Source organism: Bos taurus, chromosome X (genome assembly GCF_002263795.3).
Source record: "Bos taurus isolate L1 Dominette 01449 registration number 42190680 breed Hereford chromosome X, ARS-UCD2.0, whole genome shotgun sequence".
In the NCBI taxonomy this organism is placed as follows: domain Eukaryota; kingdom Metazoa; phylum Chordata; class Mammalia; order Artiodactyla; family Bovidae; genus Bos; species Bos taurus.
In genome coordinates this window covers 92370453-92395419 of record NC_037357.1, presented here as the reverse complement: position 1 = coordinate 92395419, position 24967 = coordinate 92370453, and the positions used below count along the sequence as shown (strand labels likewise).

At 42.3% G+C, this 24967-nt stretch overlaps 1 protein-coding gene across 6 annotated transcripts in view; it reads left to right on the top strand.

The window, feature by feature from the left end:
- The window catches only part of PFKFB1 (6-phosphofructo-2-kinase/fructose-2,6-biphosphatase 1), a 100834-nt gene extending 76107 nt beyond the window's left edge, over window positions 1–24727 (top strand). For 3 of the 6 annotated variants that reach the window (XM_005228210.5, XM_010821985.4, XM_010821986.4), the window contains 8 exons: window positions 6378–6585; window positions 10032–10178; window positions 15841–15945; window positions 20065–20194; window positions 22901–23023; window positions 23142–23204; window positions 23994–24058; window positions 24407–24727. In XM_005228210.5, coding sequence (XP_005228267.1) covers window positions 6378–6585; window positions 10032–10178; window positions 15841–15945; window positions 20065–20194; window positions 22901–23023; window positions 23142–23204; window positions 23994–24058; window positions 24407–24466 — 901 coding nt within the window. In that variant the 3' untranslated portion in view covers window positions 24467–24727. 6 annotated transcript variants of the gene reach the window in all.
- Window positions 24728–24967: the final 240 nt, after the last annotated feature.

Below are 24967 nucleotides of genomic sequence, written 5' to 3'. Positions count from 1 at the left end.
GGCCCTCCCAGCTCTAATTACCCACTACATGGTGATTCTTTGATGTGTAAGGTGTTCACAAGAGGATTGAAGTAATGTTTTACTGAACAATATGGACATATTAGGACCCTGGTCTCTGGGGGAAAATCCCTCTCCCCTATGGTTGTTAGTATTATGTTCTCAAAAGTATTCTTCACATATGGATGACACTTCAGTTTCCAAAGTGTTCACTTTTTTTTTGTTTCATTGAATGCCCTTGGCACTCCAGTTAAGGAGGCTAAAATAGGTCTTATGATCACAAATTTTCAAGAAGAGGAAATTGCATCTTAGGGAGCTTGAGCTTGCTCAATCTTCTGCCATGCAAGGCTAAGATTTTAATCACACATTCTATCTCTTAATCATGTCTTTTTTCACAATGCACATGTACCTTTTTCAGTCACTATGTATTCGACTTCTTTGGGCTATGGAGTATATAAGGGCTGTAAATAAGGGCAAAAAAAGTAGGTTGTATCCTTAGGTAGCTTCCATATTGCTTTGATATATGAGAAGATGCATGAAAAATATGAAACTTTCATTCATAATACCAACTAAAGATTGGAGAGTTGTTAGCTGGAAGTACAGGGAAAATGTTAGCTTTAGACATAAGGTATTCCCAGAAGCTCACTTTCTTTCAAAATAGATTATGATGAGAAGAGACCCTCGTCACTCAGACCCTCTGGGCCTCAAGTAAGAAGTATAGGGAGGCTGCTGACAGTCATCACCACTCTAAGAAGTTTAAAGAGCATCCTTCCAGCTTTGCCCAACCAAAATCCCCAAGGTGAACATTGTTACTGCTTCACTTATTAGATGGGGAAACAGACATAGAGCAGGGCAAGGGCCTACCTGAGGCCACACAATGATTCAGTAGCAGAATATATACTCAAAAAATTCCTATCTTCTAACTTCCATCAAGGTTATCCCCTCCCACATACCTATGTCATAAAAAGTGTCACATGATACTCAGTGCAAGGTGCATGACCTTATGTATGATTGTGAATATTGTTCACTGTGTCAGGTCAAGGGTACAATTGCTTTCTCATCAAGCCATCTGTGCTGGAGTGAGGGAAACTTTTTCAAATTTCCACCTAGGCAGTATATGAAAAGTTTGAAGGAGGAGGGCTAAAGTGAAAGAACAGCATGGAGAAAACTCTAGCCTTTGGCCTACAGTTCTGCAGGTACTCAGTGTTTCATGAATCAGTTCAGATCTGAAGATAACTGATTCTGAAAGTTGGTTTTATCTAATCATTTTTCCATAAACAGACATTTACAATCCATGCATCAAGGCTCAAACCTAGTTGTGCACTAAGAATCCAAAAAGGGATAGGCTATCTGCTCTGATAGAATGACCACTTGGTTGAAGAAGACAATGCATACACAGCTGGCCAGAATTTGGGGATAGTAAAGCAAGTGGGGTGGGGGAACACAGAAGAGAGGATCCAGTCCAACTTGGAGGAAAAGATCTGGAAGAGCATGTTTACCAAGTTTTTAGGGCACCAGCAAGGTAGAGACTACCAAAAATTAGAAATAAAAAAAGACAATCTTGAAAGCTTTTGATAGTTTGTATTGAGTTGGCCAGAAAGTTTGTTTGGGTTTTTCTGAACGAACTTTCTGGCCAACACAATATTTCAAAAATAGTATCAAGGTAGTGAAAACAGAAAATATCTAACCAGAACTCAATGGAACCTCCTCATATTATAATATAGCTTATAATTTTTAGTATAAAGATGTCTCTCCCATCAGGAAGCTTCCATAAGTCTCTTATCCTTATTCATTCTGAATGAAACCACAAGCACAGAAAACAAAAGAAACTGATCACATGGACCACAGCCTTATCTAGCTCAATGAAACTATGAGCTACGCCCTGTAGGGCCACCCAAGACGAACAGGTCATGGCGAAGAATACAGACAAAACGTGGTCCACAGGAGAAGGCAATGACAAAACACTTCAGTATTCCTGCTTTGAGAACCCCATGAACAGTATGAAAAGGCAAAAAGACGTGACACTGAAAGATAAACTCAACAGGTCAGTAGGTGCCCAATATGCTACTGGAGAAGAATGGAGAAATAACCCCAGAAAGAATGAAAAGATGGAGCCAAAGCAAAAACAATGCCCAGATGTGGATGTGACTGGTGATGGAAGTAAAGTCTAATGCTATAAAGAACAATATTGCACAGGAATCTGGAATATTAGGTCATGAATCAAGGTAAATTGGAAGTGGTCAAATAGGAGACAGCAAAAGTGAACATTGACATTTTAGGAATCAGTGAATAGGAATAGATTGGAATAGGCCAATTTAATTCACATGACCATTATTTCTACTGCTAGGTGCAACAATCCCTTAGGAGAAATGAAATAGCCCTCAAAGTCAACAAAAGAGCCCAAAATGAAGTACTTGGGTGCAATTTCAAAAACGACAGAATGATCTCTGTTCATTTCCAAGGCAAACCATTCAACATCAGAGTAATCCAAGTCTATGCCCCAACCACTAATGCTGAAGAAGCTGAAGTTGAGTGTTTCTATGATGACCTACAAGACCTTCTAGAATTAACACCAAAAAGAGATGTCCTTTTCATCATAGGCGACTGGAATGCAAAAGTAGGAAGTCAAGAGATAACTGGAGTAACAGGCAAGTTTAGCCTTGGAGTACAAAACGAAGCAGGGAAAAGGCTAACAGAGTTTTGCCAAGAGAACGCACTGGTCATAGCAAACACCCTCTTCCAACAAAACAAGAGACAATGCTACACATGGACATCACCAGATGGTCAACACCAAAATCAGATTGATTATATTCTTTGCAGCCAAAGATGGAGAAGCTCTACACAGTCAGCAAAAACAAGACCAGAGCTGACTGTGGCTAAGATTATGAAATCCTTATTGCCAAATTGAGACCTAAATTGAAGAAAGTAGGGAAAATCACTAGACCATTCAGGTATGACCTAAATAAAATCCCTTACAATTGTACAGTGGAAGTGACAAACAGTTTCAAGGGGTTAGATCTGATAGACAGAGTGTCTGAAAAACTATGGAATGAGGTTCGTGACATTGTATAGGAGGCAGTGATCAAGACCATCCCCAACAAAAAGAAATTCAAAAAGGCAAAATGGTTGTCTGAGGAGACCTTACAAATAGCTGAGAAAAGAAGAGAAGCTAAAGGCAAAGGAGAAAAGGAAAGACATACCCATCTGAATGCAGAGTTCCAAAGAATAGCAAGGAGAGATAAGAAAGCTTTCCTCAGTGATCAATGCAAAGAAATAAAGGAAAACAATAGAATGGGAAAGACTAGAGATCTCTTCAAGAAAATTAGAGATACCAAGGGAACATTTCATGCAAAGATGAGCACAATAAAGGACAGAAATGGTATGGACCTAACAGAAGCAGAAGATATTAAGAAGAGGTGGCAAGAATACAAAGAAGAACCATACAAAAAAGATCCTAATGACCCAGATAACAATGATGGTGTGATCACTCACCTAAAGCTAGACATCCTGGCGTCTGAAGTCAAGCGGACCTTAGGAAGCATCACTATGAACAAAGCTAGTGGAGGTGATAGAATTTCAGTTGAGCAATTTCAATTCCTAAAACATGGTGTTGTTAACGTGCTGCATTCAATATGCCAGCAAATTTGGAAAACTCAGCGGTCACCACAGGAGTGGAAAAGGTCAGTTTTCATTCCAATCACAAAGAAAGGCAATGCCAAAAACTACCATACAATTGCATTCATCTCACACACTAGCAAAGTCATGCTCAAAATTCTCCAAGCAAGGCTTCAACAGCATGTGAACCATAAACTTCCAGATGTTCAAGCTGGATTTAGAAAAGGCAGCAGAACCAGAGATCAAATTGCCAACATCTCCTGGACCATAGAAAAATCAAGAGAGTTCCAGAAAAGCATCTACTTCTGCTTTATTGACTACATCAAAGCCTTTGACTATGTGAATTGCAATAAACTTTGGAAAATTATTAAAGAGATAGGAATACCAAGCCACCTTACCTGCCTCCTCAGAAATCTGTATGCAGGTCAAGAAACAACGGTTAGAACCAGACATGGAACAAGGGACCGGTTCCATATCGGGAAAGGAGTATATCAAGGCTGTATATTGTCACCTTGCTTATTTAACTTATATGCAGAGTACATTATGTGAAATGCCAGGCTGGATGAAGCACAAGCTGGAATCAAGATTGCTGGGAGAAATATCAATAACCTCAGATATGCAGACGACACCACCCTTATGGCAGAAAGCAAAGAAGAACTAAAGAACCTCTTGATGAAAGTGAAAGAGGAGAGTGAAAATGTGGCTTAAAGCTCAGCATTCAGAGAACTAAGATCATGGCATCTGGTCCCATCACTTCATGGGAAATAGATGGGGAAACAATGGAAACAGTGACAGACTTTATTTTCTTGGGCTCCAAAATCACTGCAGATGGTGACTGCAGCCATGACATTAAAAGACACTTGCTCCTTGGAAGAAAGCTATGCCCAACCTAGACAGCACATTAAAAAGCAAAGACATTACTTTGACGACAAAGGTCCATCTAGTCAAAGCTATAGTTTTTCCAGTAGTCATGTATGGATGTGAGAGTTGAATTATAAAGAAAACTGTGCACAAAAGAATTGATGCTTTTGAACTGTGGTGCTGAAGAAGACCCTTGAGAGTCCCTTGGACTGCAAGGAGATCCAACCAGTCAATCCTGAAGGAAATCAGTCCTGAATATTCACTGATGCTGAAGCTGAAGCTCCAATACTTTGGTCACCTGATGTGAAGAACGCACTCATTGGAAAATACCCTGATCCTGGCAAAGATTGAAGGCAGGAGGAAAAGTGGGTAACAGAGGATGAGATGGTTGGATGGCATCACTGACTCGATGGACATGAGTTTGGGTAAGCTCCGGGAGTTGGTGATGGACAGGGAGGTCTGGTGTGCTGCAGTCCATGTTTCAAAGAGTCAGACTAGACTTAGCAACTGAACTGAACTGATAATTTTTATTTTAAATTATAAATGATGGGGGTATGCTGAGAAGAAATAGAAAATGTCATAGTTTTGATGTGAACTACCTCTAAATGATTCACATGATCCGGGCTTAAAAAAATCTTCATAGAGAGAGTGAATATACCTACTCTTGGAGGATAGATGCATAGGAGCTCAGCTTTGGAAACCAGGGAAAGAACATCTTTTCAAGGAAAGAGAACAGTACCTTGTAAAGGTCTAGTTAAGTCTGAATAAAAAGTAGAGGAGTACAGAGAATATTTCAGCAAAAGCATTAAGCCTGAAATGAAACAAAGTTATGAGCATGGACATGGGACACTGAGGTGAGGCCAAGCACAGCCAATGTATGAAGGCACCTAAAATGTCACAATAAGCTAAAGAATTTGGAGTTTATCCTAGTGCCACTCAGAACCTAGTGTCAGGAACAAGACAACAAGGTGACATCAGACATTTTCCACCTAGGCTCTAAGAGTCATAGGTTGAAGAGTTTGACATCAGGCAAATCACTTCCTCTCTCTGTGTTTCAGTTTCCTCACCTATAAACCAGAGATTATAGTCTCCACTTCCTAGAATGGCTATGAGGATTTATGGAGTTTGAAACCTCCCACCCCTGCCAGATGCGCACACACACACACACATGAAATGCTCAGCAAATGCAAATGGCCTATGAGATGTAGGCAGTCAGGGACAGGCAGTCAGGCACAGTTGGCAGCTGCTTTTTTTTTTTTTTTTTTTTTTTGCTTTATGCAATAGATGTTTATATCAGAATATTAGGTGAGTTCTATTTTAAAATGTATTAGAAGGGCTGAATAATTTAAAGGGCCTACCCTTGCCAGAGTTCTTTAGTGACATGAAGAGATCTCCAGGTATTTCAGATATTTTTAAAGCATATTTGTAAGCATGACAGCAGATGCTCTGACTCTCAGACGTGAAAGAACAGTGACCATACCCTGTGCCTGACTGCCTGTCCCTGACTGCTTCCAACATCTCATAGGCCACTTGCATTTGCTTCCTGCTTGACTGTTGGAGGATTACTGTTTCTCTCTCAGTATGTCAGCAGTGTGAACCACAGAAGAGAGAATACTAGATGCATGGAGTGTAATGAATGAAAGTAAAAAAACAGTCTGGCTCAAACTGAGACTGAAGAAAGGAGACAAAGGGAGATGGTAGCAAGCAGTGAGCTCCTCAGGGTGGCCAGGAACCAAGTTTCTAGAACAGGTATGCAGAACAAGGCAAGGCTAGAGGAAAGGTAAGTGAGAGCTGTGTTATGGAGTAGGCTTGAAGGCAGGGTGTGTGGTTGGGGCTTTCTCTTGGGATCAGCTTCTCCAACATCAGCTCCTGAGCTGCCCTTGCTCCTGCTTGGACTGGCCCAGCCACCTGTCCTACATCAAGATCTTCGACGTGGGCACACGCTACATGGTGAATCGTGTGCAGGACCATATCCAGAGCCGCACAGTCTACTATCTCATGAACATTCACGTCACACCCCGCTCCATCTACCTATGCCGGCACGGTGAGAGTGAACTCAACCTCAGAGGCCGCATTGGAGGTGACTCTGGCCTCTCAGCTCGGGGCAAGCAGGTAGGGAAGGCCCCATGAATTCTGAAACGTTGACTGGGCTGGTTCAAGTGGGCCACAAGTTGGTGGGGTGGCTGCTGACTGGGTCCTGTGGGTGGAGGGACTCAGTGACAAGGTAAAAGCAGGTTCTGGCCACTCCTGCTCTTCCACCCCATTAACCACTCAGTCTTGACCCATCTTTGCATGGCTTCCATGTGCCACCAGCAACTCTGATGCTTTGGTCCTGGAATACCAGGCCTTCCCAGACCACTTGCTCCTCCAACCCCATTAAAATAAGTATTGTCTCTCCTGCCTAACTGGTCCCTTCATTTTTCTCACAACTCTGTGTCTTCATTTGTGCAGTTTCCGCCATGGAGGCTGCCCTCCTCTGTCCCTTCTGTCAGCTGATGACCATCCTTTGCATAGACAGCTGCCCTGAAGTGCCCCACACTTGAATCCATCTTCTCCTGCATTACTCAGGGCTGATGCTATGTTCCCAAACCCCCACTGCAGGTCATCACAGAGTTGACTCTTGTCCCCCACCAGTCACCACTTCTTTCCTGCCCTCCCTTCTCCACCTTTTCCAGGACCCATCTCCTGCTCCATGGGCTGACCCAGGAAGCCCTCCCCTGTCCTCTCTTGCCATCCCAGGCAGGTCACTTGGGCTCCATACCCCCAGTTCTGGCCCATCTCTGACTTTCATGGTGGGAGTCTCTTTTCTGAGTGAGTGAGTCAGTGGAAGTCGCTCAGTCTTGTCCGACTCTTTGAGACCCCATGGACTATACACTCCATGAAATTCTCCAGGCCAGAATACCAGAGTGGGTAGCCTATCCCTTCTCCAGCGGATCTTCCTGACCCAGGAATTGAACTGGGGTCTTCTGCATTGCAGGCAGATTCTTTACAAACTGAGCTATGAGGGAAGCCAATGGTGGGAGTCTCTTCTTTCTAATCAAGAATAATGACCTGTATGTTATACTTGCTGCCCAAATAAAGAGACACATTTTCCTGCATTTGGCCCTCTCCCTGGGCTTGTTAAAGGGGCTTCCCAGGTGGCTCAGATGATAAAGAATCTATCTGCAGTGCAGGAGACCCGGGTTCGATCCCTGGGTTGGGAAAATCCCCTGGAGAAGGGAATGGCAACCCACTCCAGTATTCTTGCCTGGAGAATTCCAAGGACAGAGAAGCCTGGCTGGCTACAGTCCATGGGGTCACAGAGACGGACACGACTGAGTGACTAACATTTTCACTTTCACTAGGCTTGTTAACATAGGTATTGTTCTTGCTAGGAGGATGACTTGGGGTGGGATAAGAGGGAAATGAGGTGCAGGAGGGAAGGAGCTCCCTCTTTTATTGGGCACCTCTGCACATTCATGGCACCATGTACTTCCACATGTGTGGCCTCATTTAATCTTCACAACTCTGTGAGGTGGGCATTGCCATCACTGATTTATGGAAGAGGAGGCTGAGGCCCAGACAAGAACAAGAAGTGGCCTCTGGCCACACATTCAGTAAAGGACAGAGCCAGGACTGAAAACCAGGCCTTCCTGCTTGCCCCTCAGCCTCCCCCACTACAGAGCTGGCAGTGCTGCAGGCAAGTCATCATACCAGAAGCCTCAGTCCTCCTGGCTCCTTTTCTGTTACTTTCAGACTGGCAGTATCCCCTCAAGGTGGACTCTGACTTCTGACTATTACCTCTCTCACTCCTCAGAGCAGAGTCAGAGGCCATAGAGATGCCACCCAAGCCTGTGGCACCACCTACAGCCAGGGGTCTCTTGGTTGGGGCTGTCCATGGCCTTGCCCACACAACTAAGCACCCAGTTTGGACACATGGCCATCTCCATACAATATGCCTCCTTAAACAGAAATGTGTACATGTACATGCACATGCCTGGCTCCAACTTTCATGCTAAAGAGTACAGTGCAACATGCATGGTTTCCAAAGTATTTTCCCATCAACTGTCATCCACAATCGAGCACAGTAGCTCTCACTATGTAATAGAGAGCACTCTGGTGGCTCCCCATCTACTGTCTAATGTGACACTCATAGAAACCAGGCTGGGTGAGCTAATGCTGTTTGCATGCTACAGTCAGGAGATACAAAGCCAAGGTGGGCCCAAGATATGCCCCCAGGCCACAAAGGGACCCTGTGATGGAGCTGGGGTAGATTAAACCCCATCACTTGTCTCCCAATCAGGACTCCTTCCACCAGAGCACACTGACTGTTGACTCATAATCCATAATTAGAATGTGTGGACACAATGCCTATATTTGTACATAAAAATGTGTGCCTGTATCTGTACATTTGTGCAGATGTTCCCCACACATCATCTTGATTAAAAACATGCCTATCTGCAGAAGAAGAGTGAATCAGTTGCTCATATGCACTTCCACAAACCTAAGTGGTTCCTTTTGGTGCTGTCACTGTTTCCCTCACTGGATGGGCTGTCTATACATATATATATATATATATATATATATATATAAATTTATTTTAATTGGAGGCTAATTACTTTACAATATTGTATCAGTTTTGCCATACATCAACATGAATCTGCCACGGGTGTACACGTGTTCCTTATCCTGAACCCCCCCTCCCACCTCCCTCCCCATACCATCCCTCTGGGTCATCCCAGTGCACCAGGCTGTGTCTTGAGAACTGGCCACCCCAGCACCCAGCACATGCCCACACACACTCAGTAAATATTTTAATACCCTTAGAATCTTAGTACCAGGTCCCCTGCTCAAGCAGTGACCTTTCACAAGGTCAAAGAGAAATGTCCCCCACATCCCACCCACATACACTTCCAGACCACACTCCGAGTACCCAGAATCCTAGAATTTCCTGCCCAGAGTCTGCTTCCAGTAGCTATATGGGGCCTGTCCAAGAGTCTGTTCACATGAGAACAGGACATGTCACAAAATCTTTCACACCTAGGGAAAGGAATGGCCAAGGGGTCACTGTTTGTATGTCATGGGGATTGGGGATATGATATAGACAGAATTTGTTCCTGTGACTGGATTATCCATAAGCATGTACTTAAGATGCCTAGGAGTACAGGATGTAGCAGAAATGGGAAAAGAAGGGAGGTGAACTATAAGTGGAGTGCTTCCATTTGTACTTTTGTCCCAGGCCCACAAATGTTAGAAGTGAGCTGTTTGAATGAATGAATAACCAAGCAGGAGGTTCTATGAACAAGCTTCAGTGAACACACACACACACACACACACACACACACACACACATGCACATATACACACATAAATACACATATTCTTTTCTATTCCCTTGGTCCTTAGTCATGTGGGCAAGAATATGACTTTTCGTAAATTGGAAACATTTAAACTCTACTCCTCCTTGTTCATTATCACTCCATTATTTGTGGTAGATCTAAATTTATTCTCATGGTCACCTTGTCTTCTTTCATCTCTCTTTCTCCAATCCTCTCCTCCTTTGCACCCCCACTCCTCAGTATGCCTATGCCCTGGCCAATTTCATTCAGTCCCAGGGTATCAGCTCACTGAAGGTGTGGACCAGCCACATGAAGAGGACTATCCAGACAGCTGAAGCCTTAGGCATTCCCTATGAGCAATGGAAGGCCCTGAATGAGATTGATGCGGTGAGATGGAGGGGGATGGATTCCCTGGTGGGTGGTGACTCTAGACTTATCCCCTGGGTTGCCTTTACTCTGCCTCATATGCAGAACCTAATTAATTCAACAAACTTTTCTTGTGCTAAACACTGTTCTGTGCCTTGGGGATCCAGTGAAGTCCAGAACAGACAAGGTCTTCACTCTCATGGAGCCCAAAGTTAGACAGTGAATAAGACATTGCATTGCATGCAACAAAAGTTTGTGAGAGGGGAAATACAAGGATCTGCAGAGTCTCAGAAGGTGAGGATATTCTTGACAAGACAGTGGTAGAAGATTTGGAAGGAAAATTTCCTAGAAGCAGGCAAAATGGACTGGGGTAAGGGAATAATTTTAGTTCAAGGAATAAGGAACAGTTCATGTGAAAGCCCAGAGGTGATAATAGAGCATGGCATGTTCAGGGAACTGAGGGAAAACAGCAGAGAGTCTGAGGTGATTGTAAGGTCTGGAGAGAAGGGAGATGAGGTTGGAAAAGAAGAGAGCTTATAGGGCTTTATAGTCCATATTAAGGGATTTGGATGCTACCCAAAAATGGGAAAACATTGATGTGGTCTAAGTCAAGGAGGAGTGGGCTACCATGTGCAAAATAGATAACTAGTGGGAAGCTGCTGTATAGTACAGGGAACTCAGATTGGTCCCCTGTGATAACCTAGAGGATGGGGGTGGGGAATGGGAAGGAGGCTCAAGAAGGAGGGGATATATGTATACTTAAAGCTGATTCACTTTGTTGTATAGCAGAAATCAATGCAACATTGTAAAACAATTATCTTCCAATTAAAAATTATTTTTTAAAAATTTACCTTCCTCGCCAAAAGGAGGAGTGGGCTGAATGTGATTCACATTTTCTTAAAGACCATGCTGTGAAGACTCCACCCATGACTCCATCATGATCATGTCTGGAGACTAGGTGGGAAGAGGGCCAGAATGAGAATGCATACCAGTATGGAGATGACTGCATTAGTCTAGGCAAGAAGTGAGGGTGTGATGGACCAGATGTGTATTGGAGATGAAATGAAGGAAAAACTTAGTGAATATTTCATCTGAGCCTCATGACATGACAGTCTTTCTTTAGAGTCAGGTTTTTCTATGAGCTCTTTAAGAAGATATTTCCTCTCCATTGTCTCACCTGCACTATAGGCACATTTACATCAGGTAACAGCCCACAGATTATGATTGTTAGATACTAAAGTAAAAGCTTCACCACAGATGTAGATAACTTCTGTGTAGGTAGGTTAACCTGATTGCCTGCTAGATAAATACAGGAAGTATGTGTGTGCATGCATAATAACATATATACTCAACTACAGATGTATAGAGACACACATATTTAGAAAATGGATGTACAACATTGTTATACATATCACATATATTATTATAGAATACATGTGAGACAACTTTTCATCATAATAGTTCAGTTATTGTTTGTTTCTGGCACACACGTGGTATAAGCATTTATTGGATCCCTATTCCATTTCAGACTCTAGAATAGTGCTAGAGAGAGAAATTGGTTTCTGTCTTCATTGAATTTTCAGAAAAAAATAGGGTAGTCAGAGGAATACAAAACAGCATGTGTGATGCAGACTCTGATAGGCTAGAATGTGGGCATCTGACCCAGCCATGATCTGCCTGGAGGAAGTGATGCCTACTTAAAACCTGAGAGCTGAGTAACAGTGAGCCAAGTAGAGAGGATCAGGAATCATGCAAAGAAAGCAGCATAAGCAAAGAGGGAATTGTGTATGTGTATAGAGAAGGCAATGGCAACCCACTCCAGTACTCTTGCCTAGAAAATCCCATGGACAGAGGAGCCTGGAAGGCTGCAGTCCATGGGGTCGCTGAGGGTCGGACACGACTGAGTGACTTCACTTTCACTTTTCACTTTCAGGCAGTGGAGAAGGAAATGGCAACCCACTCCAGTGTTCTTGCCTGGAGAATCCCAGGGACGGGGGAGCCTGGGATTAATTAATCTAAGCAATATTAATTATAGGGTAATATATTCCATTGATTGTTTTTTAAATGTGTCTTGTACATTCTATACTAGTCTCTTTTACATATATTATCTCTAATATTCAAAATACTGTTGTGAGATAGTTATAATTATCCTCATTTTGCAGATGAGGAAAATAAAATTCAAAGAAGTTAGGCGATTTTCTTTAAGTCAATAAGGAATCAGAGGTCACTTCCACAGGCAACAGATTCCCAGCATGCCTCAGAATAGAAAGTCAAAGCCAATCTGGAAGGACTTTGTGAATATACAGAGTGCACTTTCTCCCATGGGCAGTGTCAGATGCAGGTTTTACACTGCCTATCTTCTTGTAGGTTGGGGCAGGGGTGAACCTAACTCCTAAGAAAAGCCTGGTTGGTGGCTCAAAAGACAACCAGAGCCCATTGCTTCACTACAGGAAGGTCTAATTGGAATCTACCAAACCAGAAGGGAATCTTATAAACCCAACATTGATCCCACCTCTAACAACAGACACCTCACTTCTGTGGATTTCTTAGTGAGAACTCATTCTTTAAGAGCCCTTAATTCCTTCTTTGGGTCAGGAGAGTGTATATCCCCAAGGACCACTCTGAAACTGAGGAATTTGCTAATTCTTGCATTCTGAGAGAGGTCTGTGGATACCTATTTCTTTATCTGCCAGAGGTCCTGGAGAAAAAGTGTAGGCAGAAAGGATGGGAAATGTGATAACATTGAAAAGCCCTGTTGTGGATGTGTACATACACATGCACTTGTGTACACAGTCACAGACATCCACCACAGGTATGTTTACACTCACAGATATGCATTTCACAGACACATAGACTAACTAGTCAAGCACAGGTTTCCTCTCAGACACATCTACCAATCATATGTGCACCATTCATGCACACACACACACTTACAGACAGACACACCTAGAGGTACATATCACATTCACTGTAGATACGCATGCAATCTTTGCATATATTTACATCACATAGATACATAGAGGCATACCATGGACACACTAACAGTACAGACATACAGCCTCAGCCATATTACCACAGATTCACACAGACCTCAGACATAGACACATAGATACTCACACATATGTTTATAGATATACACATTTCAGAGACACACACACCACAGACACACTGAGACCCACATGAAGAGACAGACCACAGAGACACCTATGCACACACATTCTTAGATGATGAGACATCCTTTATATACATACATATACTCATACTTATATATATATATATATACTTACATATATATGCTGACACAAATGCACAACCAATAGCATAAGACCTTAAACATACCAAAAATATACATCATGAGCAAGCTACACACACACAAACACAGTCACAAATTCTTAAACCCACAAATTTATAAAAATACACATATATGTACAATGTACACCTATAAACCTGCTAGGATAATCATAGAGAAACACCACAGATACCCACCATGCACTCAGCCTGAACACACCTATGCACATGCACTCATTCTCACATCCACACAGCTACATACCTTGTGCACACATATACACATATACCAGACAACAAATAGAATGTATTGTCTCCTTCCACAGGGGCAGTAAAGTGAAGTAGTGAAAGTGTTAATTGCTCAGTTGTGTCCAACTCTTTGCAACTCCATGGACTATAGTCCACCAGGAAGAAGAAGTGGCAAGTATACAAAGAAGAACTATACAAAAAAGGTCTTAATGATGCAGATAACCACAATGATGTGGTCACTCACCTAGAGCCAGACATCCTGGAGTGTGAAGTCAAGTTGGCCTTAGGAAGCATTACTACCAACAAAGCTAGTGGAGGGGATGGAATTCCAGTTGAGCTATTTCAAATTCTAAAAGATGATGCTGTTAAAGTGCTGCACTCAGTATGTCAGCAAATTTGGAAAATTCAGCAGTAGCCACAGGATTAAAAGGTCAGTTTTCATTCCAATCTCAAAGAAGGGCAATACCAAAGGGACTACCATACAATTGTGCTCATGTCACATGTTAGCAGGATAATGCTCAAAATCCTTCAAGCTAGGCTTCAACAGTATATGAATCGAGAACTTCCAGATGTACAAGCTTGGTTTAGAAAGGGCAGAGAAACCAGAGATCAAATTGCCAACATGTGCTGGATTGTAGAAAAAGCAAGGGAATTCCAGAAAAATATCTATTTCTGCTTCATTGACTATGCAAAAGCCTTTGACTGTGGATCACAACAAATTGTGGAAAATTCTTCAAGAGACGGGAATATCAGACCACCTTACTTGTCTCTTGAGAAACCTGTATGAATGCCAAGAAACAATAGTTAGAACTGGATATGGAGCAATAAAGTGAAAGTGAAATTGAAGTCATTCAGTCGTGTCCGACTCTTTGCGACCCCATGGACTGTAGCCTATCAGGGTCCTCTGTCCATGGGATTCTGCTGGCAAGAGTACTGGAGTGGGTTGCCATTTCCTTCTCCAAGGGATCTTCCCAACCCAGGGATCAAACCCGGGTCTCCCGCATTGCGGGCGGGCCCTTTATCGTCTGAGCCACCAGGGAAGCCCACATGGAACAATGGACTGGTTCAAAATTGGGAAAGGAGTACGTCAAGGCTGTATATTGCCTCCCTGCCTATTTAACTTATATGCAGAGTACACCATGCAAAATGCCGGGCTGGATGAAGCACAAGCTGGAATCAAGATTGCTGGGAGAAATATCAACAATCTCAGGTATGCAGATGATACCACTCTAATGGCAGAAAGCAAAGAGGAACTAAAGAGCCTTTTGAGGAGGGTAAAAGAGAAAAGTGAAAAAGCTGGCTTAAAATTCAGCATTCAAAAACTAAGATCATGGTATCTGGCCCCATCACTTCATGGCAAATGGATGAGAAAAAAGTGGAAACAGTGACAGACTTTATTTTCTTGGGCTTCAAAATCACTGTAGACAGTGACTGCAGCCACGAAATTAAAAGACACTTGCTCCTTGGAAGAAAAGCTATGACAAACAGACAGTGTATTAAAAACCAGACATCACTTTGCCAACAAAGTGCATATAGTCAAAGCTATGGTTTTTCCAGTAGTCATGTATGGATGTGAAAGTTGGATCATAAAGAAGACTGAGTGCTGAAGAACTGATCCTTTCAAATTGTGGTGCTGGAGATGACTCTTGAAAATCCCTTGGAAAGCAAGGAGATCTAACCAGTCAATCCTAAAGGAAATCAGTCCTGACTATTGATTGGAAGGACTGATGCTGAAGCTGAAGCTCCAATACTTTTGGCCACCTGATTTGAAGAGCTGACTCATTGGAAAAGATTCTGATGTTGGGAAGGATTGAGGGCAGGAGGAGCAAGGGGTGACAGAGATGGTTGGTTGGTGGGGTGATGAGAGGGTTGAATAGCATCATCAAGTCAATGGACATGAGTTTGAGCAAACTCCAGAAGATAGTGAACAATAGGGAAGCCTGGTGTGCTGCAGTTCATGGAGTTTTAAATAACTGTACTCGACTAGTGACTGAACAACAACAGACAGCAGACCCAAACCTAGAGGTGTGTTAGCAGAAACCCAGGTGCTTGTGTGCTAATGTTCCACGATCATTGGCCTCAGAACTACGGTAAAGGCTGTGGAGATTTCAACTTGTGAAAACTTTTGTCCCCAAATAATTTTTCTCAGGGTGTCTGTGAGGAGATGACCTATGAAGAAATCCAAGAACACTACCCTGAAGAATTTGCACTGCGAGACCAAGATAAATACCGCTACCGCTATCCTAAGGGAGAGGTAAGATTTGGAGGGGTGGCCAGACTCTTAGGACTCCTCCCCAGTATCTTTATTCCAACTACCAGGATTCCATATTTCCCCAGACAGCTTTAGAAACAGGGTAAAGCAAATTTTGCATCTTCCATCCCACAAAGCACATGATTATCTGGCCCTGGGCTCTCTCATTCTTGGCTATAAGCAACATATTCCTCTTTTTAAAGGCTGTACATTTGCCCGTTTATTTCCTTCTTTCAGGAAAGCTCACTTTATCCTAGACTTTGTCTTTAATATTCTTTCACTAATGGCATCCGAAATATTTTAATGTACTTTAATTTTCTGACACTTTATTGCCAAGTTGCCTAAAGTTCCAGCCTTTCTGGACTGTGAGTTGGAGTCCCAAGTAACAATGGCTAATGGTTTAACCAACTCTTCTTCCACCATATGAGCCAGATTATCAGTTCCCTATTCCCATGCGGTGGTGAATCCTCATTGCTTTCAACCTAGCCTCCATTTAGCCAGTTTCACATGTTAGAATATTTATTAGTCATACTCCATTTCTGATACAGATTCCTGGGGGAAATTATCAGAAAGCAGAATATTAGAGAAGATGAAATGATAGATATCCTGTGTTACAAAGCACTTTAACATTTGTATTTTCATCTTCAGAAATGACATTATGAAGTCAGTGACTGTGCCCTCATTTTCCTTTTCATATTTTAAGGTTATATTATCAGAGGCATACAAATTTAAAGCAATTATATCTCCTATGTAAATTGTATATTTTATAATATAGTGAGCAAGCCTCTTTCCCCGCTAATAATGCTTCTTTTATATGATACTAAAATTTTATCTGCTCAGTATTTGGTTAGTTACTTACTTTCAACTTCTCTGTGTAGTTTTGTTTTGTTTCCTATAGACAACATAGAGATGGGTTTTGTTGGTTTTAATAAACACTGGAAATATATGACTTTTGAATGGCAAGTTTGGTATACTTTTATTTTAATTACTGACTTATGTGAATTTGTTTCTATTCTCTTATTTTGAGCTCTCTAGGCTTGGTTATTTTTTGTCTTTTCCTCCCTTTAGAATTGATAAAATTTTCCATCTATGTTTGAGTTATGCAATCTCTTTCCATTCTTTTAGAGTTACTCTTAACATTTTAATATGTATGACTGACAAAATCTAAAAATCAATATCTCTACCTGCCTCCTGAACCAGTATAAAAACTTTACAACTCTGGTCACTCCCTCTCTTATATTGTTTGTTGTTTTTTATTTTACTTACTTCAAACTTGTGTCTTATTCCCTAAATGAATTATTATTCTTAGTATTAAATTTATTATTGTAAGCACAGCTTACTCAGTGAGTGTTAATTGAATGAATGCTTGCTGAAGCACTTCAATTTATACCAGTCTATCAGAATACATCACTATTTGTCCCTATAATGCCAACATATTGTATTTTGGGGTTAAATTGACATTACCAAAGTAAAATTATTATGAATTCTAGATAAAATAGAATTATTTCCAAACAATTAATAAACTTTGTACCCACACAGATGGATTTTTTCTTTTTAAAAAATTTTATTGGATTATAGTTGATTTACAATGTTGTGTCACATATACATATACTTATTCTTTTTCGGGCTCTTTTCTCATATAGGTTATCACATAATATTGAAGAGTTCCTTGTGTTATTCCATTGGCTCTTACTGATTATCTATCTTATATATAATTGTGTATGTCTATTAATCCCAAGTGCCTGACTTATCCCCCCTCCCACATTTTTCCTTTGGTAACCATAAGCTTGTTTTTGATATCTGTAAGTCTGTTTCTGTTTTCTAAATAAGACTATTATATCATTTTTAAAATTAGATTCCACATATGCGTGATGTCATATAATATTTGTCTTTTTCTGTCTGACTTCAGATAATCTCTAGGTTCATCCATGTTGCTGTAAATGGCCTTATTTCATTCTTGTGATGGCTGAGTAATATTCCATTATATATGTTAATTAATATATACACAATGAAATTTATATGTATACAATGGAATATATTAATATTCAATTCATCTGTTTATAGACATTTAGGTTCTTCTTCTCCATTCATTTGTGTTGATAGACATTTAGGTTGCTTCCATGTCTTAGCTTTTGTAAATAGTGCTACAAAGAACATTGGAGTACATGTATCTTTTTGAATTATGGTTTTCTCCAGATAAATGCCCAGGAGTGGGATTGCTGGGTCACATGATAGTTCTATTTTTAGTTTTTTTAAGGAACTCCATTCCCATTCTGTTCTCCTAGATGGATTTTATATAGTAGAAATTAGGGGAAATCACTTATCTAATTAAAATATAATTTTTACTAGCTAAAAAGATATTGTATATAGTCAGTGTTTATTTAGATTAAACCACATATTTACCAATTCCTTTGATCATTCTTTCATGTTACATCTCAGGTTTTCCTTCTGAGTTAAATGTCTATCTTTTTTTAGAATTTTCTTTAGGAGGATCTGTTGGTAGTAGACTCACCTTTCCTTTTGTCTAAAAATGTCTTTTGGAGGGGTGGTCCTCAATCCTAGATGGTACTTTGGCAAGGTATAAAACACTAGGAACACCATTTTCTCTCTGGAGTTATCATCCCCACTGTCTTCTGGTTTCTAACATGGCTAAGAAGTCTCCTACCAGTCTAATTGTTATTTCTTTTCTCTCTGGCTGCTTTTAGGGTCTTTGGGTCTCTATTGCTTTTAAGTTTCACTCTGATATGTCTAAATATCAATTTCTTTTAATTTATCTTGCTCAGAATTAATTGGAATTCCTAAATCTGAGAATTGAGATTCTTCATCAATACTAGAAAATTCCCAGGCATTATATCTTTAGCTATTCCTCTCTCATATTTTCTTTATTATCTCCTTCTAGAAATTCAACTAGATATGTGTTAGTTTTACCTCTATGCTTCATGTCTCCAAACTTCTTATTTTCAATCTCGTTGCCACATTCTGGGTAATTTCTTCAGCTCTGTCTTCCAAAACATTTTATTTAATGCTCTGCATACTCTACCCATTGAGATTTCCATTTTAATGAATATATTCTTCATTTATAAAAATTCTACTTAATTCTTTTTCAAATCTGGATCTTATATTCAATAGCATCTTATTTCTTCCTTGCATTTTTGAGTCAATCTTTTACTTCTCTAAAAATCTCGAGAATATTTATTTTATATTGTGGATCCTTTATCTTAAGTTGTTAGAGTTCTTGTTGTTTCTGCTTATTTTTACTTATTATAGCTTATGTTCTGTGTATGTTATATGAGCCTCAGTTTGACAAAAATTTATCTGTGGAAAATCCATGCAGCCTCAGTTGAGAGAATCTAGAGAGAATTTACATTTGCTTTTTCCAGACACTCCTGGAAGCAAATGACTTGAAATCACTTTTTATTAAACTCTCAGCTTAGCATTTTCTGAAACACATGGGTAATATAATTCTGAACCACAAATCTATCTAACAATATGTTTGGGGTTATACATTCTTAGTGGAGGCTTTTCCTAATTTTTTCTACCAAAAGTGAGGCAGACATATTTTCTTATTGTTTCCCTTTGCCTGTGGATATATTTTTTAGTTTATAATTTTATTGAGGATGTAGTCCTTTGAAGGTCCCAGATAAATCCCTACCCTATATACACCTAAGGTTTCATCTCATATTTCTATTATGTTTTAAAAGCTCAAGGCTCTTGAATACTGTGATTGGCAAATGTCCCCATGGGAATTATGGCTTCTCTATCCATTTATCACTCTTTTCCCCAAGTTTTGCTTCATTTGGGAACCCTATATTCATAATGTTTTGTTTTCTTGAAAGATCAGCAATGCAAACATTTATTTTATCCAGCTTTTCTAGGGATTTTTTAGTGGAAAGTTTTATTATTGTTATTGTTATCTATTCCACTATATTGATTGCCCCATTTAATAGATGAAAAAGTAAGGCCCCAGGAAAGAAGGAAGGGAGTTGCCCAAGGTCATACTGCTGACTAACAACTGAACTGGCACCAAAATCAAGTTTTCCTGATTCCTGGTCTAGAGTTCTTCTCCTCAGGGCAAATGTGCCTCATCTCCTCTTCTTACCCAAATGTTTCTCTCCCTTTCAGTCTTACGAGGATCTGGTCCAGCGTCTGGAGCCAGTTATAATGGAGCTAGAACGGCAGGAAAATGTATTGGTGATCTGCCATCAGGCTGTCATGCGGTGCCTCCTGGCCTACTTTCTGGACAAGAGCTCAGGTACCACTTTTCTCTCTGTTCCTGGCATGGGAGCTGCATGTAAGTTGAGACTCTGACAACAGAAACTGGTGGTTTTTATCTTAATAGTTAAGAGTACAGTATTTAGAACAAGGGTGCATGAGTCCAATTTCTTACTCTGTCTCGTGATACCTTTGGCAAATTACTTTAACCTCTCCCCGGTGGCTCAGTGGTAAAGAATCTGCCTACAGAGCAGGAGCCACAGGAGACGTGGGCTCGATCCCTGGGTCAGGAAGATCCCCTGGAGGAGAGCACAGGCAACCCACTCCAGTATTCTTGCTTGGAGAATCCCATGGATGGAGGAGCCTGACAGGCAACAGTCCATGGGGTCGCAAAGAGTCAGACACAACTAAAGCAACTTAGCAGGCAGCAGGCTCTGTTCTCAGTTTCCTCATCTGTAAAAAAGAGAGAATGATTAAGTTTAAATAAATTAATATATGTATAGAGCTTAGAATAGTTCATGACACAAAGTATGGGCAATATAAGTATTAGCTGCTACTATTAATATCAGTGTTATTATGAGTTAACATTTTCAAAGCCAACCTAAACAGTCTTTTTCAACCTGAGAAAGCTGAGCCAGTATTTCTCAGAGACATGCTGTCATCAGGTGGAATGGGACTTCTTGTGACTTTTTTTTTTTAACTTTTTGGCCACATCGTGCATGTGGCATGGAGGCTCTTATTTCCCTGACCAGGGATCCAACATGCCCCCTGCAATGGAAGCATGGAATCTTAACAACTGGACCACCAGGGAAGTCCCTAGTGTCTTGATTTTGATTATAGGTTTCTGTCTTTGCTCTAGGGATGATTTCTCAAAGATAGTGGTGTTTTGATTTTTAAATGATAATTTCTTTTTATTAAAAAATCTGGATATTTTAATTTACGGAGTATCTACACACTGATTACAAATTGCAAGCTAGGGCAGCTGGTCTGGCAAGGGACTATCATGTCACCTCCAGGTGTAAAAGTCTGTTTCTGACATGGAGGCTGAAGTGTTGGCATCTCCAGGATACTGGAGTAAGGATATGTGAGAACAGTGCAAAGTCATATTTGAAGTATACAATGTCCTGCAGACTTGGATCTTTTCTATGATGCTAGCTTTCAAACAAAGGGCTCTATAATATGGAGTCATCTAGAATTGGAACTGGGGGGACTTGAGAACTTGACATTGGACAAGTAATTTCCTTTGGTTGGTCCTCAATCTCCTCAATGGAAAAAAGGTGACAGGGGATGGGGTGGTGCTGCTGGATTTCTGATGCTGTTCACATCTGTACTGCTCAGTACTATTTCTGAGACTGTGAGGCTGGCCCTGTAACCCTGACTGTGCAGAAGAGGAAATGGAGGCTCTGAGAGATGAAGTGACTTACCCAAGATCATAGGGCTCAGTGGGGCAGAGAGAGGCACTAATCTCAGGTGCATTCCAGAGGCACCTTATCTCAGACACATGTGGGGTTCATGGGAAGCACATGAATCTCCCATTTGCACACTGCTTTACCCACATACTACCTGCTTTCATGAACAGGCCATGCCAGCTTCTCACAGCTGTCCTAAGAGCTGGCTAGGCAGGACTGGGCACATGCTCTTTACTGCTATTGCTAAGGTAAGGAAACTGAAACTCAGGAAGATGCTGTGACTGAGAACTCAGATCCATAGGACCTCAGAGCTGGGTCCAATCCTGTGCTATAAGAGATAAGATCTTTGAAGACCAGAAAAAGAAAAGGCAGGGTTGAGATCACTTGTCTAGGCAGTGGCAGAACTGGGTCAGAGACCTCAGGCAAATTGCTTCCCTTTTCTGAATCTATTTTGTCATGCATGAAGTGAGGAACAGTAACTCCCATAGAGTGTTAGTGAGAACGGAGTAAGGTAGTGGACCAAAAGCACTGGACCCAACACCTGAAGATGATGATGACAAAGGCAAGGAGGAGCAGATTGGTTGCCCAGGAAATCTTATGTGTCAGGAGGCTGGGTGGGCTGTGGCAGGCCTGAAAAGCCTAGCATGACCCTCAGGGCCAGGGAGGCCATGACGGGCGGGTTCTGGCTCAATGAAGGGAGATGGAAAGCTGAATATGTTTCCTGGGTGATCAGGAGGGTGGGTGTTTACAGAGAGGAATGAGAGGTGGGAGTGTCACCACACACCACTACGCATCCCTCGAAGGCAATGGCAGCAGACTGCAGTGGTCAGAGCACACATTTGGGCTCAAAGCAACCTGGGTTCCAGTCCCAGCACTGCCACATTCTGGCTGTGGGACTCAGGGCAAATGTCTTCCCTCTCAGAGCCTCAGGGTCCTCATCCATGGAATGTGCCTGGTCATCTGCTCCCTTGAGGCTATCTGGTGATTGCCGTCCAGGCCACGCAAGTCATTGCGTGCAAATCATCAGGAACTGAACACAAGTGAATCAGTGAATACTTGTCCATCAACAAGAGTCCAGGGAGTCAGAGGGCACAGGCCTGGGCTGGGGAGAAAGCTGCAAGAGCTGCCAAGGTGCATGCACACCTCAGCCAAGGCCCTGGCACATAGTAGGGCCTCAGAAAACACTGGCTGGGACCTGTTGTGACCTTTAGGGTGGGGGACCCCGTGGAAGGACTGAGTATGGGTGGGAGGGAGGCTTGTCTTGGTCTCATGTCTGCCTTTCAGTTGAGGAGGTCGGCCACCTACACAGTGCCAATCATTGGTTTCTGGGGACCCAGGGTCTGTCCCCGATCCCCAGTACCTGCAGTCCTCCTTGTTCCTGAGGCCTCTCTGCTCTCTTCCTCCCTCCCCACTGGGCTCTCAGCACTGCCCTCTGAAGAGTGTGGGGGAGCAGGACCCAGGTAAAGACATCCATGGGGAAGGGGGTGGAAGGGAAGAGTGCTTTAACCCTGGAGCCCCAGAGAGGTGGTGACATCCCTAGCATCCTGCCTCTGAAAGCTGCTCTCTCCTCCTTTCCAGATGAGTTGCCTTATCTCAAGTGCCCTCTGCACACAGTGCTCAAACTTACACCTGTGGCTTATGGTGAGTGCCCCCACCTTCATCTGCGGAAAAGTATATAGACGCTATGAGCATGCCTGCAGTGCCTACCATTTGTCCAGCAAAGTCCTAAGAGAAATTCCCTGGGTAGATAGTTAGATGTCTTGGTAGAGGCAGGACTGGTGGTAGCAAGATGACAATGGGGGAAGGACTTAGGTAGCCTCTAAATCTGGGATGTGGTGCCAGCTTTCTCTGTCTCTACCAGAGCACCAATCAGGGCTTCCACAGGTTTTGGGCCTCCTATGCCAGCTCCAAACCCCAATGATACCACCCTCCTCTTTCTTGAGGCTCCCCAGAACTACCTTGTGGCCTTCCACACCTCTGATCTTTCAGTAACCACATAGTTCTCAAAATAAACTTTACCTGGGGTTGGTTGCCCCAAGGTAGTGGCCCCAAGATTCTTTTAGCACTTCAGCACCTAACACAGCTGGGAGGCTCCACAGAGCTCCATCCTTATCACACAGATTAGGTTTCTGTCTCACAGAAAAGACCTGGGGAGTGGGGCAGAGATCATCTGTTCTCAATTCTCATTCCCATTGACAAGGGAGGCTCAGCGAACACTGAGACTATTAGGGGCATAGCCTGCCTTTTAGGCCTGATGCCTTCCCCAGACATCACACAGCTGGTCTAAATTCCCCTCCATAAAGGGCAGCTGTAATCTGCACACAGCATGGAGCTGGGGGTGTGGGTGCTTACGGGGAGAGGGAGTGATACCTCAGGGGAGACCTGTGCTCACCTGGGTGGCTTATGGATGACGGGTTGTTCTTTTCCGAGGCTGCAAAGTGGAGTCCATCTACCTGAATGTGGAGGCTGTAAACACACATCGGGAGAAGCCTGAGGTAGGTAAGGGACTCTGTGGCTCAAGCTGGGGTGTTGTTAAAGCACCCTCCCCTGCAGAAAGGCAGCTCCAGTCCCACAGAGCTTGGGTGTTTCCACCAACATGTAGAAAAACCAGCACCCAGAAATGTAGGAACTGCAGACCAGACTTGAGATACCGAGAAGCAGGGCTAGAGCAACCCTGCCTAAAAGGACTCTGGCTGAAGTTCCCCCAGGCTTGCCTAAGGAAAGAGTCAGGATCCAGGCCTGGCTAAAAGAGGGGAGCCTGGCACTGAGAACAAGAGACAGGGAAGGGTCGGGGCTCCAGACTACTGGTTCCTTCCTACTAATACTAGATTCTTTCCTCTCAGAATGTGGACATCACCCGGGAACCTGAAGAAGCCCTGGACACTGTTCCTGCCCACTACTGAGCCCTTTCTTAGACATCAAACTGCCTCTGTCCTTTCTTGGGTTCACCTTTAGGAGCTGCTATTATTGCTCTTTTCTTACACTGAGAACACTCTGAACTTGGCCTCACTGGAAGAGACCCACTTCTAGTAAAGAAACTCCAAAATAGGCCTTGATTTCTAGCTATAAACAAGGAGCTGTCTAGCTCAAGATGAAACTTGTTCCTTCTTAATTCCTATTCCCTGATCAATAAAGACTTCCCTTACTGCCTACAAAAGTAGAAAGGAGGTCATTGTGAGGTTTCTCCTACAAGATTTTCTTAAGATCCTGACCTTATGAAATGGCTCTGGTGCTGTGGGGGTATGGACTGGGTGAGAATTTCCTGGATAAAAGGGCTCTGGAGAAGCATCTCCAAATATGAAGGTGGAGCATCCATGTGCGTGCCTATGGCCTTGTTCCTTGGTGAGCAACATGACTGGGAACATGACACCTTCATCCCTATATTCAAAGAAGAATCTGTACTT